The 12,865-nt window shown below is 39.1% G+C and overlaps 1 protein-coding gene and 1 long non-coding RNA gene across 4 annotated transcripts in view; one reads left to right on the plus strand and one right to left on the minus strand.

The window, feature by feature from the left end:
• The window catches only part of agla (amylo-alpha-1, 6-glucosidase, 4-alpha-glucanotransferase a), a 121,362-nt gene that overhangs the window by 25,384 nt on the left and 83,113 nt on the right, over positions 1-12,865 (plus strand). For all 3 annotated transcript variants that reach the window (XM_032565093.1, XM_032565092.1, XM_032565094.1), the window contains one exon: positions 5,336-5,505. In XM_032565093.1, the coding sequence (XP_032420984.1) occupies positions 5,336-5,505 (170 nt within the window). The remainder of the gene's footprint in view (positions 1-5,335; positions 5,506-12,865) is intronic.
• LOC116721404 (uncharacterized) lies at positions 471-2,511 on the minus strand. Its single transcript, XR_004339595.1, has 2 exons — positions 2,289-2,511; positions 471-2,217 (listed from the first exon to the last, which is right to left on the minus strand). It is a non-coding gene; the product is annotated as an uncharacterized LOC116721404 (long non-coding RNA).

Consider the following 12,865-nt stretch of genomic DNA (forward strand, 5'->3'; position numbering starts at 1 on the left):
CTGTCAAAAATAATACCAAGATTTCTAACAGAAGACTGATAAAAAGGAGCAAGGAAACAAAGAATTTTGATACTAATAAGGCTCTTTTGTCCAAACAGAATAATTTGAGTTTTATTTTGATTTAAGTGAAGAAAGTTTTGGTTCATCCACTGGCTAAGTTCTGTTAAGCAATCTGTTAAAGACTGTAGGGAATCATCCTGATGTAGTTTCTTGAGGGGCATGTATATCTGCTCATCATCAGCAAAGCATTGAAAAGAGATATTAAATTTCTTAAAAATATGTCCAAGAGGCAGCAAATACAAAATAAATAAAATGGGGCCTAAAATTGAACCTTGAGGTACTCTGTAATTTAGGGGTGCTGCCACTGTGAACAGTGATCAAGATGAACAGAAAAACTTCTGTCTTTCAAATACGATGACAACCAATCTTGGGCTGCGTTCACACTGCAGCCTGAAATGACCCAATTCTAATTTTTTGACGTAATGCGACCTGTATTTGATCTTTTCATGACAGTCTGAACAGCACAGGTCGTTTTCCTGTTCAGACTGCAGAACACATACAGGTCCCATATGTGTGGCAGTGTGAACGGCCCAGGCAAAAAAATCCGATTTGACAAAAAATCTGAATTTGGTCACTTCAGGCTGCAGTGTGAACACAGCCTAAAACTGTATCCTTAAGACCAACACAGTGCTTCAATCGAAATAAAAGGATGTTGTGGTCAATGGTATCAAACGCTGCACTTAAATCTAATAACATAAAACTGCAATGTCCCCTGAATCAACTGTTAGGAGATCATTAAATACGCTAAGAAAGGCGGTTTCTATACTGTGTCCACATTTAAAACCAGATTGGAATTTCTCAGATATATCATGGTCTGTTAGAAAAGACTGGAGCCGAGTAAAACCAATCTTTTCTAAAACTTTTGATAAAGATCGTAATAGAAATGGGTCTAAAATTAGCAAGATTACCGTGGTCTAAGTTCAGTTTTTTTTAATAATGAGTATACCATGGCATGTTTGATAGCAGCCGGGACATGTCCAGTCAAAAGTCATTTTGTCAGTGAAAAATTTTAAGAATTTGTTACAAAGATCAACAGAAGCTGTATAAGCAGGTGCATTCGGAGGGTTAGTAACTTTATCTGAGACTTTAAGAAGAACTTGAGGCCTATTTTTGTTTGAGGAAACCAGAGCAACCAAGTATTTTGATTTTTCAGATTTTACTGAATTATTCTGATAATTAAGTAAACAATTTTCAGAATGTCAAAAGAAACCTGCAACTTAATCTTTTTTCACTGCCTCTCGACTTGCCTGCAGTTTCGCCTGAGAGCACAGGTAGTTTCATTGAACTACGACTCAGAAAATCTATTTGTTCATTGACATCAAAATTGCTGTTGATGTGTGACACAGGTGATAACGTATCACCAATGGCTGCAGAGAACTGAGAGGTGGTTGACGAGGTAATCCTACGAGAAGTAGTAGATCTTGTACATTTTTTAACCACAGTGGTTGAAATAGCGATAGTGAACAGAACAGGTATTTACCTGTTCTGTTTGACAGACATTTGCAAGTCTGTCAAACTTGGAAATGCAAGTTTGACAGACTTCATTGATATTTAAACAAAAGCCATGAGATAATACAAGGTCCAAAGTATGGCCTTTTTTGTGAGTTGGGCCAACCAACCAACTTTTAATTGAATAAAATTAAAGGAATCAATCAAGTCCAGGAAGTGCTTTACTAATGGTTTGTCATCACAACATACATGTATGTTGAAATCTCCAATAATTAGTATCTGATCATGGTGATCCCAGTCAAGAAATCCGAAAATTCAGAGATTAAGTCCTTATCAAACTTAGCAGGGCGGTAAACCACGCCACACAGCAATGAAGGAGTTTGTTTAATTTCAAATTAAATTAAACATGCAAAATACTGCAAAGTATGGATTTGCAGAAATCTGTTGACAGTGAAAGCTAGATCTGAATATGTCACTAGGCCTCTGCCTTTACCAGTCTTATGTGGGGAGTTAAAATAAGCACAGTCTGAAGGAAGAAGTCCTGAGAGTGGGTGTGTCATGGTGAGAGGTTACCAGGACTCGAAGGCAAGCAACAACTATGGACACCAAGCACAGTTTAACAGATTTATTGAATAATGAGTGCAAATGGGGAGAGAATAGAGGCGTGTTGATCTGCAGCAGCAGGGAGGAACCGGGCCAGAGGAGGAACTGAGGAAAGGTGAGTGGTTAAACAGGGAAGCAAATGAAGGGAATGATGGTGTAACCTGGTGATGGCTTACTGTCTGAGGGTTAGGATGAGCAGAGGTGGGTACATGGGTTTTCCAGCAGTCGGTGCAGTGTGGGATTTCCAGGTGGAGGAGTTCCAGCATAAGACTGAGGGTGGACAGGCAGCAGCTGGCTGGTGGTCGTGGAGGTATCCAGGAGCTAGGTTTAGCGGAGCAGCGAGGATCGGGTAATTAGTAGTGATGTTACGTGATGTGCCGAGGCTTCGAGGCGTGTGTCGAGTAATGGAGGGGGCGTTTCCGTAAAGCGCGTATCGAGGCTTGCTTCATTTAGGGGAGGAGCCGAAAACGATGACGTCCGAAGCCTCGCTGCCTGGCTGTACCACGTGACTGCTTCGGGAAGTGGCTCAGATGTTGGCGCGGGGTTTGACAGCTTTAGAAACCCCACAGGCTCCATTCAAAATGTGGGTTGTTGTAGGCGAGTTGCGGTCAGTTGAGAGAGTGGATAGAGTTTTGATAGTTTGGATAGCAGAGTTTGGATAATGGTTATTTAGTTTGAGACAGTTAGTTTGGTGTTTGGAGAGTTTAGGAGAGAGATAAATAGAAAGGAGATTTAGGAGCGCGAGGACGGGATAGGAGTAGGATGGAGCCGGCGAGAAAGAGGAGGATTTCCCCTATGTGGGAACATTTCGATTTGATAAGCCCTAACAAGGTAAGGTGAACTGAACATTTGCAGATGCATTAGGTTTGCTTATGAGGAACTGTATTTTTCACTGTTTCTTATTTTCTGTAAAGGTGAGGTGTTTACTGTGCTCCAAGGAGTTGGGGTACAATAATAACACCTCATCCATGTAGTGTCAAAAAAGAGAAATCGTTTGAAACCAAAAACTGTGGAGAAATTGTTGTTTCTTAATAAAAATGCATAAAATCATCCAAGTTACACAAGCATTAGCCTATTCACTATCCCCTCCCTAGTTCCACAAGCACTTTCACTGTCCTCTGCCTGATTAAGCCCATGCCATTTTTCTAGAGTCACAGAAAAACTTTATTACACAACATGCCATATCACATGACACTACTATTTTGGGAATAATTACACACAGAGGATACATTCAAACAATATTTTATTATACACACATGTGTATACATAATTTATGTAGACAAATGATTTCGTCCTACACCTTTTGTGAAGTCATTCCCAAGAGCCATAATAGACAAAAATTCAATGCATCACACGTATTAAGATACAGCTGGCTGTTATTATACACCTGGCCAGTAGGTGGTTCCGTGTGCACATGAAGCATCAAGAAATGAACCCTTTCTCGAACCAGTTGGCTCAAGTGGTTCAATGCCTCATGAGGCTTCATCTCACCATCACTAGTAATTAGATATTCTGAGCACCAGGGGGTGATCAGAGCTGGTTCTCTGAGGAGGGAATAGATGAGCAAGGAATCAGAAGAAGTTAAATACAGTAACAGCAGCACAGAGAGCCAGAGTGTACCACTATTGAAGCAAATCATCTGGCGTCTGCCTCAGGGAAGCCGCTCCTATTTAAGGCCTTCGCTGATTGGTCTTGATGAGCACCAGCTGGATCCCGTCAGCCTGCCACCCTGTAAATGTAGAGAAACCACTCCCCTGCAGAACCCAACAGGGTGGGCTTAGGGTGGTTCATGCGGCACCAGCAGTTGTGTTCTATTTCACGCAAATTCGGTTGTATAAAGAAAAGTTGCAGAAATCATCTGCGTGCGCATGGTTTTATATGTCTGAATTTTTTGTGTGTTGCACTTTTAAAAATTTGTCACTACACCAACTTTTAGAGTGAAAGCTGTGCACTCATTTACATGAGGCTCTTGGTGTCCTCTCTGTTCTCTTTCCTGCACGGTCACTCGGTGCAGTAGGATGGCATGATCTAGGCAGATATACACAACCACATTAATTCCATTTCTTGATGTTGGAGCTGAACGCCAGGGGATGTTTAGGGCCTTGTTGTCTCCATCCTCTGACTGATACTTTTCAACAACCTTTTTGCTGATTTGCTTGGAGTGTTCTATAGTGTTTATGCCATAATGGTAGCCAGGAATAACAAATAAACGGAGCCTCCAGACACATGTATCTTTATACTACAATCATTTGAGATTGTAGTATAAAGATAAAGATTGTAGTTGATCTCCATTCCGCTCATTGTGAGATGACTGTCACCAGTTGGCTGGACTTTTGTTTAATTAGATCAATTCCTTTAAAGGGGTGAATATTTCACTTATTTGACAACGTATTTTATTTGTCATTATTTTGTAGAAATTTGTTACACTTTGATATTAAAGATTTTTTGTGATTTTCTTCTTGACCATCATTGATTTTAATTTAAGGAAAAAAAGACGTGTTTGTTTGGAATCCAACAGACTATGGAAGAATTAATCATTATTTTGCCTCATTTTTTATCTTTTTCTGATTTGCTTTTCAACTTGTGCAGTCAACATTATAGAGTGCTCAAAGCTAATGAAGGTTGTCTCTCTTGGCCATGCAAGTTTTAGAAAAGGCAACATGTCTGTTATACTTTGGTTGACCTGGATTTGTAAGAAAAACAACCCTTCAGGTTTTAGTTCTTGATAAATCTACTACATTTCAAATTCATCAATGTCAAGAAATACTAATGGGAGCATTTTACTTCGTCTGGTGCAGATTCAGTATCTAGATGATTGAAGATGAGCCAGACCTGGCAGGAAGAGTGCAGAGTTAGGTTTCCTGACACATTTAGGGTAACATTTGAAACTAGGTTAAATCCCAGCATGGTTGACCTCAAATCATATCTTCAATGGCTGATCTGTTTTTCAGATCAGCTGAAAAACATGTTCAGCCGATGTGAACATGAATTTACTGTTTATAGCTTCAACAAAATTTTTTAAAAATATTTTAATTTCAGCCTTTGGGAGGGTTCAGTGGTTTTGTAGGCGTGAACATGATTTCTAGCTTAGAATTCTTGCATATGAAATTGTCTCAGGATCTCTGACAGACTTAAGACCTTTGCTCTAAGATAAGACATGGAAGCGACATGTTTAGAATGACATATGTCAGTGTTTGTGCTGAATGTAATGCTGTTCTCACAGAGGTGTGGAGAGGTTAGGAGGAGGCTACATCGTCGTTGATCCTATTCTTCATGTTGGAGCAGACAACCATGTCCTCCTGCTGGACTGTGTCACCATCCAGACGTACTTGTCCAAATGTCTGGGACGCCTTGATGACTGGCCAGACAGACTGCGAGTAGCCAAGGAGTCAGGTAGGTGTGGTCTTCAGATCCAAATGCAAACATGTAAACATCCCATAGAGGTTTTATAGATCATTTGTTTTTTGCCTTGACATATTTAAAATATAAAGGCTAACATGTTGTAAAAATATAGCTGCAATGATTCAAGTTTAGCCATATCTCTTTGTGGAGTAAAACAGCAGTCTCTGCAGCCAAAACTATTATAAAATACATATCTGACTGTCAATATAGAAGTATCTCCATTAAAACCATATCAATTTGGCTATTTCAGTTTACTTCTTAAAAATAAATAGTTAGTGTATATTTCTGTTTCTAATCACAGTACAGTGGAGGGAAATCCTAAATGTGTACAATATTTAATAGTATCAAGTATAATCCAGAAATGTGGAACTACTGTATGTGATGCATTTGTTTTTGAGTTAGTATTTTATGTTAATGTTTTCCAGGTGTTTTTGTATGAATATTGATTTCATTTTCCGTGTTTAAATGTATGCTATTCATGTTGCTTGCAAGACAAATCTACCTATAGTGTAGATTACACAGAGATCCAGCCAGTTGTTTGCACACCTCCAGTGATCGGAGTCTCTGACACTGGCACTGGCAGAGTGGAACGTTTTGGGAATGACCCGTGTGGAGGTGTGAAAATCCATGGCTGCAGGGTTTGTTCCATCAATTCAAGGGCAGATAACAATAATAATAATAATATTTTCTGTACATCCTTGTCCCTAGTGGGGTCTGGAGGGGTGCTGGCTGGTGCCTATCTCCAGCGAACGTTTCGGCCGAGAGGCGGGGTACACCCTGGACAGGTTGCTAGTCTGTCGCAGTAACAAAAATAATGACGGATAAATTGTATTTGTGTTATCAGAACTTCTGATAAGGAATATCAGATGACTGTAGGCCATTTAATTTCCAAAGTAAATGTAAATTTTACTTATATCCGAAAAGAGGACTTTTGTCCATTAAGCAACAATCAAATTTTTTTCTTCCTAGCTCCAATAAGATTTCTGAAGCCTTCTCTGGTTCAGAACTGGCTTGAAACAGAGAAGGCCATCATTATGTATTTTATGGCACAATCAAGTAACTATGATCCTTTCAGTCTTTATGATATTGCTGTTTATATCAAACATGACTTAAATGAAATTTGAATTCACAATTTAAAGCTGCAGTATGTAACTTTTACAAAAGTGTTTTTTGCATATTTGTTGAAATTGTCACTATATTGTGACAGGATGATATGAGACAGATAATCTGTAAGAAGATCGAGCTCCTCCACTTCCTTTTTGAGTTACTATTGCCATCTGAAGAAATGCACCACTTCCGACCAAGAACAACTAATCAGAGTCAGGAGGAAGGTCTTAGCATTGTCGTCATGCTTGTGTATCCGCTGCTCAGTGTGCTAATGGTGGAGAAACAACTTAATGCCGGCCATCATTGGTCGTGCCAACTAGCCAGAACATTCCTGGCAGGCTCCATTGTGGCGAATCAGCTGTAGCACAGCGAGAAGCATTTCAGGTTTTAGCTCATTTCTGCTACCGCTAGTCTGAAAGAGCTGAGTTTGGGAGATGTGGGGGAGGGGTACTCTGAGAGTCGGAGGCTCGGCTTGGAAACTGCAGCTCCACTGGGGACAGGGTTTCCTGTATTATAAGCATGGTTGGCCACCAGGCGCTACTTGTCCCTCCTTCAGAGTAAGCTTGTTTTATTTTAAATAGGTTTTTTATGCACCTGCAAACCTGATCTGCACATGTTCTTACAGAGCAAGTTTACCTCTACAAGCAATATTGTGAAAAAAAAGTTATGTGTGGCATGCATTTTATATACTTGCCCAGTACGTATTCTGGCACATGCTTGGCTCTGCAACTTGATAAAGTTAATGTAAATGAAACGCCATCAGTGAATCACAGACAGGTCTTGTCTTTCAAGACTATTTCTTTCAAATACTGCATTAGCTTGGATAAATGACAACTAATTGCAACCAGCAGATCAAAATATTGTACCAAACTAGACATTACTCAACAGAGAAAACGTAATACAAGAAATATTTGAATTTTGTACCTAAAGAATATTTAGGTTAGCATACAAATACTTGTCATTGTCCATTTTATTCATTTTTTCTGTTATTTATTTTATTTTTAAATCTGACCAAGTCTGGCCCAAGATTTTATGGGGCCTTGAACAGAATTTGGTGGAAATTCTGGGAGAGGGGCACAAGTTTAAAAGCAATGAGTGATGACTTCCGGGGAGCGTTTCCAAGATGGCTGGTTAAATCTGTAACCTGTCCTGATCAGCGACAAGGAAAACTCCATAAACTCGATAAAAAGATTCAGTTCTTCTTTAAAATGATATATAATGCGAGGAGTTAGATCGAAAAAGAGACCGGGGGGTGCTGAAGATCACGGCCGGGGACTGAACTAACAAGCGTTGAAAGCAAGGCTAACATGATGCAGGCCTTGGACCCTAGCAAGGAGAGCGAGCTAACGACTGCTAAGGCTATCCAGAATCTATGCAACAATATCAAAGAAATGCAAAATGACATCATCGCTATGAAAAACGACATCAAACAAGACCTGAACAGCTTTAAGAGTGAAATGAACAAGAAATTGGAGGAGGTCAGCTCGGACATTCGAAATCAAGCTGCTAGGCTAACTGAAGCGGAACAACGGGTGAACGAGCTGGAGACGGTGAATAGGGACTTGAGAGATTCTTTGTCTTACTGCCTCAAACAGCAGAAAACTCTCCTGGACAAAGTTACTGATTTAGAAGGAAGATCCCGACGCAATAATATCCGCATTTATGGCTTTAAAGAAGAAGCTGAAGGCAACGCCATGCAGACGTTCATTTAAAACTTTCTGAAAGAGCAGCTCTCCATCAACCAAGATTTGCAGATTCAACGAGCACATCGTTCACTGGGACCGAGACCTCAAGACGCATCAATTTCAAGATCCATACTCGTCAACTTTCACAGATACGACATAAAAGAGAAAATCCTTAAAGCGGCGTGGGGAAAGAAGATATTTTATGATGGCAAACTGATCTCATTTGCGCACGATCTACCGACCGAGATAAATAATAAGCTTAAGGAATGCAAGAACATCAAGAAGAGTCTCAAAGAGGGGAAAATACGGTTCCAAACACCTTACCCGGCTAAGATGAGGATTCACTGGGACGACGGACCACACCTGTACGCGAGTGCTTCAGAAGCAGTGGACGACATGAGGAAGATTGGATACCGGGTCGACATGCCGCGATCTGCCACTGCAAATGAAGAACCAGCAACTATCCAGGACGCACACTGGAATAAAGCGGGCACCTCGCTTTCCAAACGTGTGCGAGAGTCGCTCCGAGAATTTCAGCGAGAGCAAGTATAGAATAGCCTAACGGAAATAGATTTTACCTACCCACCCAGTATTTTCAAGAATAGATCTTTTCTTTGTTTTTAAGAATGATCGACATAGACTAAAAAGCTGTGATATCGGTACTAGGAATTTGTCAGATCACTCGCCAGTATACTTAACACTTAACCTTGATACAAGACCAAAAACAAACATATGGAGACTAAATACAAGCTTGCTAAATAATAAAAATGTTATAAAAGAACAAAAACAGAAATAAAAAATTTCCTAATATTGAATGACAATTCAAGAGGTCAACCCTAATATTTTATGGGACACATTGAAGGCAATTATAAGAGGCAAGTTTATATCACTAAGTACTGCTATTAAGAAAGAGAAGGAAAAATAACTAAATAAATTGGGAGACCAAATTAAAAGAATTGGAGAGCTTGCAAATCAAAAATCAACTTGATTATACCAATGCACAAATCCAAGAGACAAGGAGTAAAATTTTGGATATACATAAAAGAGAGGAAGAAAAGAAATATAAATTCCTAAAACAATCATTTTACGAAGCTGGGCCAAAGGCAACAAAACTACTTGCAAGAAGAATTCACAAAAAACAAATAATGCACTCAATTTGTTCCATAATTGACCCACAGACAGGAATAGTAGAAAACAGTTTGGATGGTATTGACAAAGCTTTTCAAACATATTATAAAGAATTATACGCACAACAAGAACAAAGCAAAATAGAAGATGTTAAAACATTTCTCAATTCATTGGACTTGCCAACAATTGGAGAATGTCAGAACAAAAGTTTAACTGAGCACATCACTGAAAAGGAACTGATAATGGCGATAAAAATTTTTTAAAATAATAAATCACCAGGTACTGACGGTCTTCTAGGCGAATGGTATAAGATATTTGAAGAAGAACTATCCCCTGTATTATTAGAATCATTAAATTGGACATTAGGGAAAATAACAACACCGCCATCATGGTCCAAAGCAATTATAATGGTAATACCAAAAGAAGGAAAAAACATAATATTATGCAGTTCATATAGACCAATCTCGATCCTTAACCAAGATTATAAGCTATATGCGTCTATCTTGTCCAAAAGGTTGAACGCGTTTGTCTCAGATCTGATTGACGGGGACCAAACCGGGTTTGTCTCTGGCTGACAAACTCAGGATAATATAAGACGCTCACTTCACATAATTCAGAATATTCAGACAAACAATCATACATCAGTAATGGTGAGCTTAGATGTGGAAATGGCTTTTGATCCTCTGTCAGTTGGGAGTACTTATTTCTAGTTTGGGAACGATTTGGTTTTTCACATACCACATCAACATTATACGCGTCACCCACAGCTAGGATCAAGATAAATGGCCACTTGACAGACACAATAAAGCTGGAGAGTGTCATAAGTTGGTGGTGTGAGGTGGTGAGGCAGATGCGATGGAACCAGGTATAGCAGGAAAATGATATTTTAATGATGAAAATAGTCCAACATAATCCACAAAACCAGGCAGCACGACTGAGCGGAAACCAGGGCTCAACGCCGGTAGCAACTGATTAAACGAATGGACAACACGAAGGACTGAGCGCACATTAGACAAGGACCCGACGACGAACAAGGAACACAGGTGGAGTTAAATACACAGAGGGTAATCAAGGAAACGAGACACACCAGGGAACAAGCAAGGGGAGGACAGGACAGCACGGAGACTTAGAGACACAGAAAACTCTAAATAAATACATGGAAAAGCTCGGAACATGACAGAGAGATCCACTCGACAAGGCTGCCCGCTCTCCCCAACTCTTTTTGCACTTTATATAGAGCCTCTTGCCCAGGCAATTAGGGAGAACAGTGATATTCATGGTATATTAATGAATTCAAGAGAACATAAAATAGCACTATATGCTGATGACATCCTTCTATATCTCTTGATCCCGGAGCAATCCATCCTTTCCGTTTTAAAGTTACTAGACATATTTGGCACCTACTCAGGATACAGACTTAATATGGATAAAACACAGATTATGTGTTTTAACTATTACCCATCAGTTGAGCTTAAAGATAAAATCCCTATTGACTGGTCTAAGAAAACAATCAAATACTTGGGTATATGGTTGAGTTACCTTCTGAACGACTTGTACAAAAAAACATTTGAAACTGTAAATAGGAGAATTAAACAAGACCTCACACAGTGGTCGGGATCTATAATTGACTTTAATTCAAGAATTGAGGTAATTAAGATGTCAGTATTACCTAGGTTATCATACCTATTTATTTCTTTGCCTATTAGGATCCCTCATTCTCAGTTTTGTGAGTGGGACAAATTGATATCTCGTTTTATTTGGAAGGGACAGAAACCCAGAATTAGATACAGTACTCTTACAATTAGGAAAGAAAAAAGGGGGTTGTCATTCCTAAATCATCATGATTATTACCTTGCAGTTCAACTCAAAACAGTAGTACAGTGGTGTGACCATACTTATGAGGCTAGATGGAAAGAATTAGAAACCAACTGTGGAAACATTCCAATACAAGCTCTGATTGGAGATCAGAAACTTGCAGCAGCATGCCAAAAAAAAATTAGATCTCCTAGTGTCATTTACCCTTTTGGCCTGGTTTGAAGTGGTTAAGGAATTAAACTTGGATAACCAAATACAAATTCTAAGATGGGCCGCCTTTGACTTAGATTTCACCCCTAACCAATTAGATTCCAGTTTTAAAAATTGGTCACAGAAAGGAATAACTGCTTATTGCAGGATACTGGACAAAAATACACTACCAAGTTTCCACACACTACAACAAAAATATGATTTAGAAAAAGGGGACTTCTTTAGATATTTGCAATTTAGACAATATCTTTTTTCCAAACATTAAAAGACTACAACTCAGAGTCTAACGAGATAATTCAATTGGTTTCACAGGCTTACTCCACTCCTGGTAAGATCACCATCTCCAAACTTTATCAGGGATTGTTGAGAACCAAAGGAATGTCAACAGATTATGTTAGGAAAAGATGGGAGGAAGAGTTGAATACTGAAATACCACAAGAACAGTGGGACAATATGTGTGAATCCGCTGCTTCAACCTCCTCCTCAAACTATTGGCGTGAGTTCAGTTGGAAAAACTTGTTACGTGTTTTTAGAACACCAAAGCATCAGTTTTATAGAAACCCAAATGCTTCTAAATGCTGGAGAGGATGTGGGGTTGCGGGGGCAAATCACTCCCATATTTTCTGGTCCTGCATAAAGATCAAGTCTTATTGGAAAGAAGTTTTGGAGACAATTGAAACAATTTTGGATCTTAAACTTCAACAACCTACCATGTTATTGCTGCTCGGAGCTGTTCCTGAGAGTTTGAGCATGAGTGACAAATATTTATTAAAAATCTTCAGTGCTACAGCCAAAAAATTGATCACTCGGAATTGGCTTCAACCTGACCCACCAACGCTAAAGAACTGGCTGGTACTGGTGGACGAAACCCACAAAATGGAAAAGTTAACGTTCATACTGAGACTGCAATCTGACCTTTACAAAAAGAGAAAACAATAGCTGAATCAGGTCACTTATACTGTCACTTTAAATGCTGCTCCAAAAACCCAAAGATTGGGATGTAAATTTGCATGCTGTTTTTCATCCTGTACTGTATCTGTTCATCTTTGTCAGAATGTAAGTACTTCTTCTTGTCGACAGTTGTTCCGCTCTGTGTTCTGTATGTGATTGATAAATGAAACACAATCAATAAACATTAAGTTAAAAAAAAAAAAAAGCAATGAGTGATAATTGGTTATTATTATTTTGCTGAAATGACTTTGTGAAAACACCCAGCTCAAACACAATTAAAGCTGCTGCTCTGGCATCTTTGGCACCAGAACGATGCAGGATATTTTCCACATCACATCATATCACATCTCAGTTTTATTTGTTTGCCAATGAAGTATAAATGAGTTTAATCTATAATAATTTGCTGAATACTCAGATTATTTTCATGCTTTTTTGATAATCTTCTTTCTAAATCT

This window comes from Xiphophorus hellerii, chromosome 6 (genome assembly GCF_003331165.1).
Source record: "Xiphophorus hellerii strain 12219 chromosome 6, Xiphophorus_hellerii-4.1, whole genome shotgun sequence".
In the NCBI taxonomy this organism is placed as follows: Eukaryota; Metazoa; Chordata; class Actinopteri; order Cyprinodontiformes; family Poeciliidae; genus Xiphophorus; species Xiphophorus hellerii.